Source organism: Sphaerodactylus townsendi, linkage group LG03 (genome assembly GCF_021028975.2).
Source record: "Sphaerodactylus townsendi isolate TG3544 linkage group LG03, MPM_Stown_v2.3, whole genome shotgun sequence".
In the NCBI taxonomy this organism is placed as follows: domain Eukaryota; kingdom Metazoa; phylum Chordata; class Lepidosauria; order Squamata; family Sphaerodactylidae; genus Sphaerodactylus; species Sphaerodactylus townsendi.
Window position 1 is genome coordinate 144,495,899 of NC_059427.1, and position 18,171 is coordinate 144,514,069.

The 18,171-nt window shown below is 46.7% G+C and overlaps 1 protein-coding gene across 2 annotated transcripts; it reads left to right on the forward strand.

Moving 5' to 3' along the window:
• The first annotated feature begins 1,033 nt into the window (after positions 1–1,033).
• Positions 1,034–16,438, forward strand: FDX2 (ferredoxin 2). Of its 2 annotated transcripts, none has more exons than XM_048491858.1 (5): positions 1,034–1,158; positions 8,631–8,670; positions 10,849–10,955; positions 12,609–12,696; positions 15,468–16,438. In XM_048491858.1, exons 1-5 carry the CDS (start codon positions 1,080–1,082, stop codon positions 15,622–15,624), a joined length of 471 nt encoding a protein of 156 aa, XP_048347815.1. In that variant the 5' UTR covers positions 1,034–1,079; the 3' UTR covers positions 15,625–16,438. The 2 variants fall into 2 exon arrangements, with proteins under 2 accessions (XP_048347815.1, XP_048347816.1); XM_048491859.1 differs by having other exon boundaries at positions 1,045–1,158; positions 8,634–8,670.
• The last annotated feature ends 1,733 nt before the right edge of the window (positions 16,439–18,171 follow it).

The following is an 18,171-nucleotide window of genomic DNA, read 5'->3' on the forward strand; positions in this document are numbered from 1 at the left end:
AAAATCATAAAATAAAATAAAATGTCAGCACAGGCTATAGTCATACAGTCATAATTGGGAGGAGATGGGTAATAGGAATGATGAAAAAAGTAGTGCAGTAATTATATAATAAGTATATAATAAATAGTTTAACATTATCGAGGGAATTATTTGTTTAACAGAGTGATGGTGTAACCCCTGTGTCAGAATGGGATGACCCAGAAAGGGGTGGAGTCTGAAATGAAGTAGAATGCTGCAGAACTCATGAGGTTGGAGGAAGCGAGACTACCAGGCTGGGACCTTGATTGATTTTATTAAGCCCTTAACACCTTGTTTAAGGTAACTGCAATGTTGTGGGGAACTAGTGGGAAGGGAGTTTATTTTTTTTGCTATATTGTAAATGTTAGAATTTATTGTTTCAGGGTTTTTGTGTATGTAATGGTGAGAGTTTTCTGGGAACCTTCATCGTCTTGAAGCCCATTCACCAAGCCTCAGAAGTCTTCAAAACCAACCACCAGCAAAGAAGAATTGGACTTGGCAATATCAGTAGACTGTAAATAAGGACTTGAAAATGCAAACTTAACAGGACTGCAAAGTGTAAATGTTAAATGTTTTAAAAGTGTTATTTGTTAAGTAAAGTAAACTGTTTTGTTTAAATTTGGTTCTTTGCAACTCCTTCCAAGTACTGCCCCACAGAACCCACAAGCTGAGGTTACAATGGCATTCGGGAAAAAACTGTTCTTATGTCTAGTTGTCTTGGTGTGCAGTGCTCTGTAGCGACGTTTAGAGGGTAAGAGTTGAAACAGTTTATGTCCAGGATGCGAGGGGTCAGTAACTATTTTCACAGCCCTTTTTTTGACCCGTGCAGTATACAGGTATACAGGTGAGAACTGTAGTCCATAACATCTGGAGGGCCGCGAGTTTGACACCTATGCTGTATTGTATCCAAGGCGCTAACAGAGCATGGGCAGCTTACAAGGAGTGTGTAGAATGGGGGCGGGGCGCCGAAGCCCCGCCCTTTCCCCCTCCTTCCACTTCCTGGTTCGGTCTCCGTGGCAACAGCCGCTGCCCTCTGCTGCGACGGTCACGTGGCGACTGTCATGGCGGCCTCCATGCTCTGCGCCGCCCGGAGGCTCCTGCTGCGGCTCGGCCCGACCCGGCGCCGCTTCCGCACCGCTGGTGAGGCGGAGTGGGCGGGGCGACGTTGGGAGGGCGGGGGGGGGCGAGGACTTTCCACCCCCTCCTGAAAGTGGGGGAGTGAGCTTGGGGGGGGGTCTCCCTCTCTTACCTTAAAACGACCCCCCCCACGCCCTATCACACACATATACCCGGTTCCAGGCTGTAGATACAGGGGTCTTCAAACTATGGCCCTGCAGATGTTCATGGACTACATTTCCCATCAGCCCCTACCAGCATGGCCAAGTGGCAGGGCTGATGGGAACTGTAGTTCATGAACATCTGGAGGGCCATAGTTTGAAGACCCCTACTGTAGAATATCTCCCTTTTCTGGCCGTTTTGCTTTTCTTTTTGGCATCTGGACCGGGGGGGGGGGGGGGGGATTGGAATAAGGTTTTTAAAAGTGGCCCAAGTGCGTCAGGTCGATCCATTTATGTTTCGAGGGCCTGCAAGGCTTGGTCCCTCTTTTCATTTCTCTCCCCCTTTCCCATTTCTGCACTTGCCTTTCAGTTTTTTTTAATGGCTGCTGCTGCTGGGATTCAAACTGTTTGAGAGTCCATTAGCTGGTGCTGATGCTGTTGATGTTTGTATTAGGGATTATTAGTGTTAGATCAGTGATGGCGAACCTTTTCGAGACCGAGGGCCCAAACTGCAACCCAAAACCCACTTGTTTATTGCAAAGTGCCAACCTGGCAATTTAACCTGAATACTGAGGTTTTGGTTTAGAAAAAACTGTTGGCTCCGAGGCGTGCGTTACTCGGGAGTAAGCTTGGTGGTAGTCAGTGGCTTTGCTTTGAAGCAACCGTGCAACTCTTCCAACGGGTGAATCACGACCCTAGGAGGGTTTACTCAGAAGCAAGCCCCATTGCCAGCAACCGAGCTTGCTCCCAGGTAAAGGATTGCGCTTTAGTTCTTCACATGAAAATCAGTGGGGTTTAACAGGACTTAACAGGGTTACCTACACTGCTTCCCCAAAATTAGGTCATAGATTTAATGCAAATAATCGAGCCCAGCGGCCCAGGCCAGCCTAGATGTGCATGTGTGTGTGTGTGGAGGGCGACTCTGTTTGCGCGTGCCCACAGAGAGGGCTCTGAGTGCCACCTCTGGCACCCATGCCATAGATTCGCCATCACTGTGTTAGATTGAAGGAGAAGTGTTTGGATTTATACCCTGCCTTTCTCTCCTGTAAGGAGACTCAAAGGGGCTTACAAACTCCTTTTCCTTCCTCTCCCCACAACAGACACCTTGTGAGGCAGGTGGGGCTGAGAGAGTTCTGAGAGAACTGGGACTGGCCCCAGATCACCCGGCACGCATCATAGGGAGGAGTGGGGAAACAACCATTTCGCCAGATTAGAGTCTGCCACTCTTAACCACTAAGCCATGCTGCCTGTGGCTAGGTGTCTGTCATTCATAAGAACAAGAGTTGGTTTTTATGCCCCACATTTCTCTCCTGTAATGAGACTCAAAGAGACGTACAAGCTCCTTTCCCTTCCTCTCCCCGCAAAAGACACCTTGTGAGGCAGGTGGGGCCGAGAGAGTTCTGAGAGAACTGGGACTGGCCCAAGGTCACCCAGCAGGCTGCATGTGGAGGAGCAGGAAAACAAATTCAGTTCGCCAGATAAGAGTCTGCCACTCATGTGGAGGTGTGGGGAATCAAGCCCAGTTCTCTAGATTAGAGTTCACCTGCTCTTATCCACCACACCACGATGGTGTGGGGATCACCATTTTGACTCGTATTTGACAAGGCGAACTTTGACTCTCAAATGTTCATACCACCAAATCTGATTGGTTTTTAATATGCTCCTGAAGTCCAATCTAACCATGGAATAACATGTTCAACATTTTCCTAACATTACTATCTTTCCCAGGGAGAAGAAGAAGAGTTTGGATTTATTCGCTGCCTTTCTGTCCTGTGAGGAGACTCAACGGGCCTTACAAACTCTTCTCCCCGCAACAGACACCTTGTGAGGCTGGTGGGGCTGAAAAAGTTCCAAGAGAACTGGGACTGGCCTAAGGTCACCCAGCCTTCGGCCCCTTCCGCACACGCAAAATAATGCGTTTTCAAACCACTTTCACAACTGTTTGCAAGAGGATTTTGCCATTCCGCACAGCTTCAAAGAGCACTGAAAGCAGTTTGAAGGTGCATTATTCTGCATGTGGCGTAGGAGGTTAAGAGCTCGTATATCTAATCTAGAGGAACCGGATTTGATTCCCCGCTCTGCCGCCTGAGCTGTGGAGGCTTCTCTGGGGAATTCAGATTAGCCTGTGCACTCCCACACATGCCAGCTGGGTGACCTTGGGCGAGTCACAGCTTCTCGGAGCTCTCTCAGCCCCACCTACCTCACAGGGTGTTTGTTGTGAGGGGGGAAGGGCAAGGAGATTGTCAGCCCCTTTGAGTCTCCTGCAGGAGAGAAAGGGGGGATATAAATCCAAACTCTTCTTCTTCATGTATAGGACCAGGGAAGCAAACCTGATTCACCACATTACAGTCCACCTGCTCTTAACCACTATAATTTTACTGTATTATATTATTATGATGTATGATATTATTGTTGTTCACTGCCCTGAGGTCAGCTTGGGCAGGGCAGGATAGAAATTTAAAGTAAAGTAAAGCAGGCCAAAATGGGGGGGGGGGCTACTCCTTTAGGTAAAGGCAAAGGAGACTTTTGGGTAACATATTGATATTGTGAAGTGAGTCAAGGAGCTCCATTAGCACAAAATGATTAATACTTTTAAAAATATTCATAATTGGAAAAGATGAAAGCAGATAAAATATAGATAAATAAATGCAGGTAGCTGAAACCAGTGTATTTTTTTTAAGACCAGTTTTCTGGGACAGTAAAAACATATAACTTAAGAACATCATATGCACACCTATATACCTGTATGTAAATCATATGTATTTGCACTAATTACAAAAATACTTAATGAACAAGTTGTCATGGGTTTTCCAGGCTGTGTGGCTGTGGTCTGGTAGATCTTGTTCTTAATGTTTCACTTGCATCTGTGGCTGGCATCTTCAGGGGTGTGTCACAGAGGGAAGTGTGCTACACACACTTCTCTCTGGACTGGACACAGTGTGTAGCACACTTCCCTCTGTGACACACCCCTGAAGATGCCAGCCACAGATGCAGGTAAAACGTTAGGAACAAGATCTACCAGACCACGGCCACACAGCCCGGAAAGCCCACCACAACCAGTTGAATCTGGCCGTGAAAGCCTTTGATAATACTTAATGAACAGTTTGAAATGGGGCTTACATTTCCCATCTGGCCTGGGCTTATCGCCAGCTTTGTATGGGTCTGGGCAAGGAGTGTCCGATGTATTGGCTGTGGGCTGCAGGAAGTTAGTCGGAAAAGAAATGCTTTTTAAAGTTGTCAAAGTTCCTGATGTTCTTAAATTTCAGGAGAAGCAACCTTTATGTAACCAGCTGAGCTGCTCTTCTCTTCCGCATCTGTCCCTCAAAGGGTATTCTATTTTTCCTTAAACTAAAACTGAGTATTGTGTACAAACTTTCAACCTTGAACTACCTCAGATTTAGAGGCCTATCCAATCTCATCACAACTTCAAACATGAGAGTCACTGCTATTGTACTATAGCAGGGGTCTTCAAACTATGGCCCCCAGATGTTCATGAACTACAATTCCCATCAACCCTGCCACGGCCATGCTGGCAGGGGCTGATGGGAATTGTAGTCCATGAACATCTGGAGGGCCATAGTTTGAAGACCCCTGTACTATAGTCCCATTTATTTAGTTTATTTAGATCCTTTTATTTATTTATTTAAATATTTATAATTGGTCTTTTCTCCTGGTTCAGGGAGGCTTACAGTAATAGTTAAAAGCATTAACTATAGTTAAAAGCAATCCTAGCGTGAGGGAGCAGCAGTGGCGTAGTGGTTAAGAGCAGGTGTACTCTAATCTGGAGGAACCGTGTTTGATTCCCCGCTCTGCCGCCTCAGCTGTGGAGGCTTATCTGGGGAATTCAGATTAGCCTGTACACTCCAACACACACCAGCTGGGTGACCTTGGGCTAGTCACAGCTCTACAGAGCTCTCTCAGCCCCCCCACCTCACAGTTTGTTTGTTGTGAAGGGGAAGGGCAAGGAGTTTGTAAGCCCCTTTGAGTCTCCTATAGGAGAGAAAGGGGGGATATAAATCCAACTCTTCTTCTTGTAAGAACTTCTGGCATGGCCAGATATTTATATCTAATACCTGAGTCTAAACTACGCCGTGCTCTTTCACTTGCAAGATGCAACATCCTGCCTTCTTCTTTGAGGCAAGGGAGGGAACTGAAACTCCTTCATCACGCAAGACTGGGCATCTGCAAGATGAAAAGCTAACAAAAAGTTGATCATGTGCTACATCATTGCCCCCTGTACAGTATTGCTACAGAGCTCTCTCAGCCCTACCTACCTCACAGGGTATTTGTTGTGAGGGGGGAAGGGCAAGGAGTTTGTAAGCCCCTTTGAATCTCCTACAGGAGAGAAAGGGGGGATATAAATCCAAACTCTTCTTCATATTCACGTAACGCCCCAAAATAAAATAGCACACCTCACATCTCTTTCCCTTCGTCCCGTTGTAGTGTTTGGATCTCATCTCTTCGAACCCTGCTGCCCTTTGGGCTGAGGCCAGGCCTCCCAACCCACGCAGGGACAAATTGATGCCAACTCTTGGGCTAAGAGAGGGAGGCAACACAGTCTTGTGGCAGCTTAAAGATTAGTCTATATATTGCGGTAGAAGCTGTCATAGCCGGAGCCTCTTAGATCGGCTGTACATGGTAACCAACATGAGGGTAGAGACAATAAATATCAGAGAGGAGTTGCCACCCTGAGCCCTTCGGGGATGGGTGGGGTATAAATATAATTAAAAAATCAATACAATGTGCTGCTCTTTTTCTTTTTGGTTACCATCAAACAGAGTTCTGCAGATAATGCTCGTCGCAAAGAAGGACTTTGAAACTGTGTGTTTGCTGACACCGGCCTCCTGAGGCTGTGAGTCTCCCTTTTTGCAGCCAGTTGGCTGGTTTGAAAGGTAGTTGACTCAGTACCCAAATTCCAAAGGACTGACAGTAGTTACTCTAATAATGTACTGGATAACCATTGGTTGCATATGAAAAATATATAAAGCTTTAATGCATTCAGTTCATTAAAAATATCTTTAAAACCAAGCACTTTGGCCAAAGGGCTTTTGTCAGTGGCATAAATTGTAAAAAATATATAAAACAAATCTGACCAAGTTGCAAAAACTTAAAAGATATAGAGGAGTAGAAAAAGAATAATTTTTGTTCGAGTCCTGTACAAAATTTTTAAAAGCCACAAATTACTCACACTTGCAGAAAGTAGGGAAAGTTTATTCACTACATACTCCCCCTTTTATTGTTGCAATGACATTAGGGCCACCCAATCTCATGTTGCAAATAGTTCATATATCTTGTCCAAATCTCTAAGGCATAATAAGGAAAAATAGTTATTTCTATTTTTTCCTTAATTTCTTTATCAGCATGTTCTTTATAATTGAATTGTTGCCTAGAAATTCTGGTATATGAATCGTGTGGTTCATCAATGTTTATTCATATAGATTTACTGCATCTTTTGAACATGGATTTTCTCAATTTTCCTCCCTTGGTAATGTACAAGCAACCATTATAGGATTAACCTGCGTAAGTCAATGAGAACCGGATGATCTAGATCACTGGTTCTCAACCTTATTTATTTATTTATTTATTTATTTATTTATTTATTTATTTATTTATTTATTTATTTATTTATTTATAATTATAATTGTGTAACAGCCTCTTCCCCGGCTGAAGGGCTCTGGGCGGTAAACAACATGATAAAAAACATTAATTACAATAAACCCCCATTAAAACAGATTAATAACAATGCATTGCAGTGGCGTCCAACATAAACACAGACTTCATAAATCCACCCTGGAAAAACAAAACAGAGAAGTGAAGAACCCAGAAAGTAAAGGGGGAAGGGAGGAAGGAAGGGGCGGGGCGCACCTCAGCCGGGCCGGGCTCCTCCCCAAATGCCCGGTGGAACACTGGGTCTTTACAGGCCCTGCAGAACTCTCCAAGGTCCCGCAGGGCCCGAATTGCTGGTGGTAAGGTGTTCCACCAGGCAGGGGCCAGGGCTGTAAAAGCACTGGCCCGGGTAGAGGCCAGCCGCATCATCGAGGGGCTAGGGGACTACTGAGCAAATTGGCCTCTGACTTAACGTGAAGTCGCGTGTAGGGGACGAGTGGGGGTAAGACGCGTCCCGGTTAAGCGTACGGCTGGGTCCCCAGGCCAGCTAGAAGGCCTTAAAGGTAAGCACCCATACCTTATGGAATGATTCGCTGGAACTCAACTGGAAGCTTCAATGGTAGCTTATTAAAGCATTGCGCACAGGTTGGATGTGTTCTCTGAAGGCACCACCGGTGAGAACACGTGCCGCCGCATGCTGGACCAGCTTCAGCTTCTGAAGCAGACGTAAGGGGAGGCCCGCATAGAGCGAGTTACAATAGTCTAACCTAGAGGTGACCGTTGCATGGATCACAGCGGCAAGATCCGCCTTCCTAATGCTGCGACCCTTTAATACAGTTCCTTATGTTGTGGTGACCCCCAACCCTAACATTTATCCGTTTTACCGATGGAGAACACTGATGCAGAGAGTCTTAGGTGACCCCTGTGAAAGGGTCATTCAACCCCCAAAGGCGTTGCGACCCCCAGGTTGAGAACCGGAAGATCTAGATTACAAAGGCCCAGGTCATTTGGCAATGGAAGTCAATCAACCCAGACAAGGTGTTCCCAGAGGTGCTGCATTGGAGACTGAAGAAGTTTCCAATCTTTGAGCCTGTGGACACCTTAGAGTTCTGACTGTCTGTACAGCCACATAATACCTGCCACTCAAGTCAGTAAATGGCTGCTGCAGCTTACCTTCAGCCACACAGTAGAAGAAGAAGAGTTTGGATTTATATCCCCCTTTCTCTCCTGCAGGAGACTCCTTGCCCTTCCCCCCTCACAACAAACCCCCTGTGAGGTAGGTGGGGCTGAGAGAGCTCCGAGAAGCTGTGACTAGCCCAAGGTCACCCAGCTGGCGTCTGTGGGAGTGCACAGGCTAATCTGAATTCCCCAGATAAGCCTCCACAGCTCAGGCGGCAGAGCTGGGAATCAAACCCGGTTCCTCCAGATTAGATACACGAGCTCTTAACCTCATACGCCACTGCTGCTCAGTAAAGGTCCTTTTGCTGTTGTGGCCGCTGCTGCCCAAGCAATGTTTTTTTAAAAAATCTGCATGACCAATCAAACCTCCCGTGGCCAGTTGGAAGCCCTGCCCACTTTCTAAAAACACTTGGTGGGCGCTGGGAAAGATTTTAGCGACAGCCCCTGCCAGCAGCCCGTTGAGGACCCCTGATGCAGTGGATGCCAAGGTCGTTGAAGTAAACAAGCTGCAGGAATGCTGATGTTGTGATATTTCTCTCCCCCTCCCAGTAGCCTCCCAGGCAGAAGATGAGAACTGTGCGGCAGAACCGTGAGTATTAGAAAATACATTTAAAGGCATAAGACAACTCTTAGATTGTGTTCGATGTATTATCGAAGACTTTCACAGCCCGATTCAACTGGTTGTGGTGGGTTTTCCGGGCTGCGTGGCCGTGGTCTGTGGCTGGCCACAGATGCAGGTGAAACGTTAGGAACAAGATCTACCAGACCATGGCCACACAGCCCGGAAAACCCACCACAACTAACTCTGAGGCCCCTTCCGCACAAGCAAAATAATGCGTTTTCAAACCACTTTCACAACTGTTTGCAAGTGGATTTTGCTATTCCGCACAGCTTCAAAGAGCACCGAAAGCAGTTTGAAAGTGCATTTTTCTGCATTTGCGGAATGAGCCTTAGATTGCCTTTGTGGGGAGGCCGAGATGTGAAGTCTCAGAAAAATTGAGAAGGGAAAACAAGTTCTACCCTGTGAAGACCACCCCCCTGCCCACCCCGTTTTGAGAAAAAAGATGTGGGAGGGGAAGCTTCTTTTGTTTGTAAGAAGTTGAGTGAAATGCTGTTTAAGGCAAGATTTTGCCTGAAGTGTTTCTATAAGGGTCCAGCTAACACCAATAAAATATTATCAAAATATATATTTAGTTAGTGTGCACATTAAAATTGAATAAAAATCCATAATTGGAAACATAAGTTCTGGAAACCAGATCCAAACATACATTGCACATAAATTGCACAATAAGCTACTATGCAGTAGATGAATTGATCAAATGACCAGCAAAACCATATGTGTTTGGGCCCTTGCGGCTTCCCCCAGCAGTCAACAATAGTTTTTACTTGAGACATTGTGGGCACCTGCAGAATATTTCCTGCGTATTGGTGCAGTTTTAAGCAATAGCAAAAAGTGATCTTATTCCACTTTATTGAGGCCTAAGTTTTCCAGCACAGTGGGCTGTAGTTCCCAGTAACCTCAGTGGAAAGCATTCTTTGCACCCCAAATGTTGCTGTATAATAGCTGCCACCACAGCATAAGAATCTTCACTCTGTGACTGAAGGTACGCAGGAGCAGCCATTTTTTAACTTCACCCAATGTGTGTCAGAATTGCTGTTTACAGGCTCAAAATGGCTGCAGACGGTGATCTAGCCAGTTTAAGAGAACAGAATCACAGGGCTGATGGCTACTGTGGTCTCAGAAATCACAAGTTTAAACTCCGAAACCTACGACAGCCAGAGTGTTGTCCATGCCACTAATTTGTTTTAAAAGGGTCTTTTAGTCCCTATGCTTAGGAGGAACTTCATTCACGATTCTCAGAACAGCACCTTTGCTGATATATATTACAGCATGTTATTGCAGCTTTAAAAAGCTGAAAGAAAGAAAATGGATAATTGAATTGTCAGGGTTGTTTAAAAAAATGGCTGTTCAGAACTACAAATTTGTGCCAGATATAAAATACATGGTAGAATCCATTTTGATGTCCAGAAAATGGGTAGTTTCAGAGACCAGCCAGGTTTATCTGAAGTAGAACAGTTAGATTCGAGTCCAGTAGAGAGCAAAAAGATTTTCCAGGTATAAACTTTCAAGAGTCAAATTTCCATTAGTCAGATAAAAACAGGGAATGGAGATCTCTGAGATATAAGGGTTCTGGGTTCTCCGGGAGCAGCAGTGGCGTAGGAGGTTAAGAGCTCGTGTATCTAATCTGGAGGAACCGGGTTTGATTCCCAGCTCTGCTGCCTGAACTGTGGAGGCTTATCTGGGGAATTCAGATTAGCCTGTACACTCCCACACACGCCAGCTGGGTGACCTTGGGCTAGTCACAGCTTCTCGGAGCTCTCTCAGCCCCACCTACCTCACAGGGTGTTTGTTGTGAGGGGGGAAGGGCAAGGAGATTGTCAGCCCCTTTGAGTCTCCTGCAGGAGAGAAAGGGGGGATATAAATCCAAACTCTTCTTCTTCTTCCATTCTGACTTGTATCTGGAGAAGGGATCTTTGATCTTGAAAACTTGTATCTGGAAAATCATGTTGGTTTCCACGTGGTCTTGAACTCGAATTTAACTGGTTTAAAGGTTCAGGGGTCTCCATTCCTATTTGTATCTGATGAAGGGAGCACTTGAAAGTGTAAGAAATCCTGTTGGTATCTGAGTTTCTGCAAGACTTGGATGTAGCTGGATAGTGATGGATTTGAGAGGTCTAATAATTCCGGCTGCTTTTTCTGCCTCAGAGTGAAAGTGGTGTTTGTAGACCGATGTGGCCAGAGGATCCCCGTGCAAGGCAGAGTGGGGGACGATGTTCTGCGCTTGGCTCAAAGGAGTGGCATTGACCTGGAAGGTATGTGTCCCTCCCGCCCCAAAAATCAGAAGACGAGCCTGCCACATAACACCCACAGTCCACCATACTGATTCCTAACAGTCAATAGTCATAGAATCATAGAGTTGGTAGAGACCCCGAGGGCCATCAAGTCCAACCTCCTGCAACGCAGGAACACACAACCAAAGCACTCCTGACAGATGGCCATCCAGCCTCTGTTTAAAAACCTCCAAAGAAGGAGAATCCACCACACTCCGAGGTAGTGCGTTCCACTGTTGAACAGCCCTTACTGTCAGGAAGTTCTTCCTAATGTTTGGTGGAATCTCTTTTCCTTCCCCTTGAGAACCCATGACTCCTGGTCCTAGTCTCTGGGGCAGCAGAAAACAAGCTTGCTCCCTCACCAACATGACATCCCTTCAAATATCTAAACATGGCTATCATGTCACCTCTTCCCCTTCTCTTCACCAAACTAAACATCCCCAGCTCCCTAAGTCTCTCCTCGTAGGGCATGTTCAGTTTGTGGTCTTCTGACCATAAGTCCCTCTAACCACAGGTAGAGAACTGCACGGAAATTCCCTACATCTGTGTGAAACTGAGCCCCTACGGGAGATACCCCTGCCGGGAGCCGCCTGAACTGCGCGGCTTACAGGGAAAGTTGCTAACAGGTCCTTTAGACAAGTCATAAGCTCCTACTCCCATATCTGGCACGGTGATTCTAAACTTGGAAATTCCACGGAAGTGTCCTGACTTCTTCTTCGTGAGCTGTATTCTCCTTGAGGGGGTTAGCACTGACATTTTCTTCGCCAGATTTGGGGCATTTTCAGGGGTAGGGTTGACAGCACGCATGTCTTCAGCAGTGCTGTCCATCCTCTGTTTCTTTGGTCTTCCATGTGGGTGGTGGCCACCAGGATCAAAGTTAACGGCCGGTTTTATTTATTTATTTTTATAATTTAATTTTTTTGCAACAGAAGTCTCCTCCAGGTGCATAGCAACCAATAGATCTGCCCTCCAGGTATTTGTTGCTGGAAGGATCATCTTCTTCCATTTGTCCCTGTGTGTCAACTACAGTTATCAGGCGGCCGTCTGCTGGCTATCCCGCCATGTAGGGTTGCCAAGGGGTACGCGAGTGAAAAAAGGTTGGGAACCCCTGGTGTAGGGCCTTCCCTCCTGTATGTTTTACAGAGCTGGAAATACCGTGTTTCCTCGAAAATAAGACAGTGTCTTATATTAATTTTTGCTCCCAAAGATGCGCTATGTCTTATTTTCAGGGGATGTCTTATTTTTCTGTGTTCTGTTCGTCGGGCATGCTTCCAAACAAAAATTTTGCTATGTCTTACTTTTGGGGGATGCCTTTTATTTCACACTTCAGCAAAACCTCTACTACGTCTTATTTTCTGGGGATGTCTTATATTCGGGGAAACAGGGTATGTCATCATTGATCCTGGACCACAGATAGCTTGGTGAAGAAGACTCCAGCCCTTCGATTGTTTTGCGTTTCCTTTCCTCCGCTTTTCTGTGGCATATAAGAGTGGCCTTCCACACTTCCTGCTTGTCTTTCTTCGTTGTCTTCTCTTGACAACTGCAGAATTTCACGTCCAGTGCAGGCTGCGCTGCCTTTAAGCTGGGAGCATCCGGATTGTTTGTTGAGCCGGCTTTCCTTTCTTGCTTTCCCAGGAGCCTGCGAAGCCTCTCTGGCTTGCTCTACCTGCCACGTCTACGTGAGCCATGACTTTGTGGACAAGCTTCCCACCCCGGATGAACGGTAGGATCCACGTTCACTCTTTGTCTCACTGAAGCAGAGGGCAGTCATGCTCGCCTGCAGCAGACCAGCTCGATTTGAAAATGGTAGCACCTTAGAGACCAACGAGATTTTTAAGGGATGAGCTTTCAAGGGTCAAAACTTTTGTGAAGTAAAAGTTGGAACGGAGATCTTTGAGTTCTTGTATTCCAGTTTGACGATGGGAGGATTGTTGCAAAGAAGAACAGTTTGGATTTATATCCCCCCCTTTCTCTCCTGTAAGGAGACTTAAAGGGACTTACAATCTCCTTTCCCTGCCCCCCTCACAACAAACACCCTGTGAGGTACGTGGGGCTGAGAGAGCTCCGAAGAACTGTGACTAGCCGAAGGTCACCCAGCTGGCATGTGTTAGAGTGCCAAGCGGCAGAGCGGGGAATCAAACCTGGTTCTCCAGATTAGAGTGCATGTGCTCTTAACCACTACACCACATTGGCTCTCAGAATTAACCACTACGCTATGCTGGCTCTCAGAAGGAGCTCAGAATGGAGCTGTCAAAGGCCTTTGGTGTAGTAGCAGCAACACTGAACCAGAACTCCAGGCACCAGAATATATATTTTTAAAATTTTATTAAAGACAGGTAGTAAAACATAAGTTTAAAAACAGAACAGCGAACACCAAATGTGCAATTCAGTTACACAAGTAAAACAACAAAGCTAAAGTCTACATACTCGAAAGAAATATTTGCAGCAAAAAGGTACTACATATCTTCAGTGCATGTGCAAAGTTCAAATAGAATTTTCAGGCAGAGTGGAGGCAAAGCGTAGAACAAAAAAGCAGAAGTTAACTTCTAGACAATGAGCAAGCCCATCCCTCCCCCCTAAAATAAAACTTTTCTCCTTACTCTCCAACTGTTCCAGAAGGTCAAAGATAACGAAAATGATTTCATGCCCTCTAACAAGAACTATGGCTTTGGAGAGATAGCACACACGTTCCCAATTAATTATCCTTCGGGGAGCCCTTCGGGGATCGGGCGGTATATAAATTTAAGAAATAAATAAATAAAATAAATAAATTACACTTGCTTTCTGAGCCCTCCGAGCTCATGAGAAAGGCAAAAGGATTTTTACTGGACCTTCAGCAAACAAAATGAATTCTTGGGTGCTGTGTGGTTTCCGGGCCATACAGCCCGGAAACCACACAGCACCCAAGTGATTCCGGCCGTGAAAGCCTTCGACAATAAAATGAATTCTCTCTTGGCAGAGGGGGGATAGGCTACCCCTTCTGACTGGGACCTAAGGACTTGGAGATCTCCTTTCTGACTTCCATCTGATGAAAGGAACTTTTGATTCTCAAAACCTCTTTCCTCCAAGAAACAGATTAGGGGTGTTCTGTTCAAAAGAAGTTTGCTGCCCCAGAGAAGAGGGGGGGGGGTCCTCCCTGGAATATCTTATACACTTTCGAGCGTTGCACAGAAAAGTAAAACTGGCATATGACAGATCAACAATGAAACTTTACAGTGCTTAATAATTCACTAATATTACTGTTATAGGGTATTCCTGTAACAGATTTCCCTCTCAATTAAATTAATCAAGGGCAATAGCAATCATTATCCTGACTAAAAAATTTAAAAAATTGAAACCTGTTTGGGGGGGGGGGGGGGCTTCTGACATCAAAAGGGGTTCTGTTCTCTGTCATGGTAATGGGTCTCACTCTCCTTTCAGTTTCCCGCTGTCTCTGTGCTTTGTAACATGTAGTGATTTAGAATGTGCCCAAGTGCCGGATCTTCCTGCTATCTCTGCACACGACCTTGGGAAGTAACAGCTCTCAGATTCCTGCTCTGTATTTCTTTGCTTTGATATCTTGGGATGGAGGGAAGAGGGGGAGGAAGAGCAGTGGGAATAAAAGGTGTGGTTGAAAGGCAGTCCTCAGAACTGGCTTTCTTCTTGTCCATGCTGTTGTCTGTCAATAAAGGCTTCTGATTGAAATCACTGAGCTCATTGGTTGCAGATCCAGGGCTTGACAAAACCCTAGGTATTTAGGAAACACACTGTACGTTCACAAGAAACGTACGAGTCGATGAAATTACATGTAAGGATTACGGTCGTTGCAGCCAATTTACTGCAACACTGTAGGGTTTTCAGGGCAAGAGGCCAGCAGACGTTGTTGGTCATTATATGCCTCTGCATGGCGACTCTGGACTTCCTTGGTGATCTCTCATCCAAGTACTAACCAGGGCCAACCATGCTTTGCTTTTGATGTCTGACCAGGTCACACTAGACTAGGCCATAAGGGAAATAATTATAAGTTACACAGTACAATTACTAAAAAGCCGTAGCATCATAAATACTTTCAACATACACGGTCATGACAAATGGACCACTGGGGTGTTGTGGGGTTTCCAGGCTGTATGGACGTGTTCTAGCAGCATTTTGTCCTGACGTTTCGCCTGCATCTGTGGCTGGCATCTTCAGGGGATCTTCAGAAGATGCCAGCCACAGATGCAGGCGAAACGTCAGGGGGAAATGCTACTGGAACACGGCCATACAGCCCGGAAACCACACAGCACCCCAGTGATTCCGCCCGGGAAAGCCTTCGACAATAAATGGACCACTGTATGTGACATTGGGGAGATGTTCATTGGTTACTTGTGGGGCTGACTGGCTGACCATAGAGCTTCATCGCAGGGCCCTGGTTGGCTGACAGCAGAGCTCCTTCGCAGGGCCCTGGTTGGCTGACCATAGAGCTTCATCGCAGGGCCCGTCTTCTCCAATTCTTGTCACTTCCTTCTCTCCTAGGGAGGAGGACATGTTGGACATGGCTCCTCTGCTCCAGGAGAACTCCCGCCTGGGCTGTCAGATCATCCTCTGCAAAGAACTGGAAGGAGCAGAATTCACCCTGCCCAAAATCACCAGGAACTTTTACGTGGACGGACATGTCCCCAAGCCGCACTGAGGGCACCAGAGCTGTGGGCCGGACCATTCATTCTTCAGAGTGGGGCTGACCGGGGTCACCTCAGGAGGCTTCAGAGAGAGCAGAGCAGGCGTGGGTGAGGCAGGCATGATTCTGGAACACAAGGAAATTGCCTTGGGCCTCCAGGGGTAAAGAAGAGGGGGCTGAAGGAGGGACTGCAGAGCCACCAAGTGGAGCCAGGGGCATGCTTCCTACAACTGTCAATCTTGCTGTGCCACCCCCCCACCCCACCCCCCATGCCTGGGCTAAACAAAGTTTCCTCCCTCGCACCAGAAAGATGCTGGAAGAGAACCACCCTTGACTCTCTTCAACATCCTACAGGCCGCAGTAGGAGAGAGGAACTCCCAACGAAATACCTGCAGTCTTTTTAAGGGATATAAGGTTACACGGCATGATTAAATGTGGTGGGTGTCTGCAGGGAAAGGTTGGCGTTATTATTTCACAGGCACTTTGATTGTATTCTTTCCGGATCCTGTTCCCCCCTCACTGTCACACAAAGGATGCTTTTAAAACTTTTGGGGTTTTGTTGTGTTTCATCTCCTGTTTGCCTTGGGTGTATGTCAGTTTCTGTGGCAACTCATACCTTCTGACTAAGAAACAGGAGGCCTTCTGCTTTGGAAACTAAACACGTTGTGAAAAGCAAGATGATGTGTCTTTTTCCCATCGTGCTCCGTTTGGTGGGTATAGGGCACACGTCTCTTAAATTAAGATCTACTTCAAATTATTTGGTTCAAGATGCCGCTGGCCATTGTTTTTAGTACTTATTTTTATTTGTTCAATAAAAAAACATTTGTTAGCTGCCTTTCGTCCTTGCCGCGCTCAAGGTGGCTTGCAATCACAGCGAAACACACAGGCTACCTTAAAAACAAAATTTAAAATAACTACTCTGCACTGCTAGTAAACTTAATCAAATGCAGTCCGAATTTTTTAAAAAAGCCCCTTCAACTAAAGGGGAGCAGCACGCTTCCTGTGGAGGCTGGTCCTGAACTGTGGGTCTGCCACCAAAAAGTTCCCCTCCCGCGTGTCCCCCAAATGAGCTTCTTTGATTGATGGGAAAGTCAGGAGGGCATAAAAAGGCAACTTTCATACTGTCGTGACCCCCCGGACTGTTCAATAACAGGACTCTGTTTTCAGTTGATTATTATGAGACGGCATCAGGAATAAGCGTTTAGACTGCTGTGGTCAAAAGCATAGTCCAGTGATGGCGAACCTTTTCGAGACCGAGTGCCCAAATTGCAACCCAAAACCCACTTATTTATCGCAAAGTGCCAACGCGGCAATTTAACCTGAAAAAACCCCTTGAGCAGGGGCCAGCCTGCTGTAGCCTCCAGCAAGTCCCACATGTGCTGCTCTGCACCTCTCTAGCATCTCTGCTGCCTCTGCTCGCCCCACCCCCCAGGCAGCAGCCACCTGGAGCTGCTACCAGGCACCGGGCCCACCAGCCGAGTCGTCCCTGCTCGCTGAGGTGCACGCACATCAAGGCCAGTGGCCCAGGCCAGCAATTTCCCCCTCACATAACAAACTCTGTGCACGCGTGCCCAGAGAGAGCTCTGAGTGCCACCTCTGGCACCCGTGCCATAGGTTCGCCACCACTGGCATAGCCACTGTTGCAGCCACCATTATACGTCACGTCACCCCTCCCCTGCCTACCAGTTCCCAAGAGTGGGATGGCACCCCTCCAGTCCCACGGTCCAGAGGAGAAGAAACCATCTCCCCCTGGGGTCAAAACAACCTACATTCCATACTACTGAGAGAGCTACAACAGCGGGGGTCTCGTGAGCTGATACGGCCTGAGAACAAAGTGGAAAAGCAGAAGTCCAGCAGGGAGCGGGAATGAGAAGAGAAAGATTCCCATGTCACAGACAGGAGACATGGCAGGATCAAACTAGTCCAAGGTCACCCGGCTGGTGTGTGTTGGAGTGCACAAGCTAATCTGGTTCACCAGATAAGCCTCCACAGTTCAAGCGGCAGAGCGGGGTATCAAACCCGGTTCTCCAGATCAGAGTGCACCTGCTCTTAACCACTACGCCATGCTGGTGGACAGGAATCCAGACTCCCAGATCCCCACAGGAAAAAGAAAGTAAGAACAGCCAGGACCATTCGCATGCTTCCACTCAGCCTTCACCCAGACAGCGTGTGTCGGAGTGCACAAGCTAATCTGGTTCACTAGATAAGCTTCCACAGCTCAAATGGCAGAGCGGGGAATCAACCCAGTTCTCCAGATTAGAGTGCACCTGCTCTTAACCACCACACCACGCTGGTAAGGGCTCTGAACTTCCTTGACAAATGTGTCGTCTGGTGTAAATCAGATTGGTCTCCCCCACAAAAGGGATTAAGTCTGGCAGAATGACCCAATGTGGAGTGGAAGTGAATGGCTCGTTCTAATGTACGTTGGTTGTGTGCATTTGATAGAGCCAAACTTTAAAAAGGCTTTTAAAACTACAGCCAGTAATCTGGACCCACAAAAAGCCAAAAGAACCAGTCCTTATTCCAGGATCATTTTGGGATCGCCAATTACAGCAGGTAAAC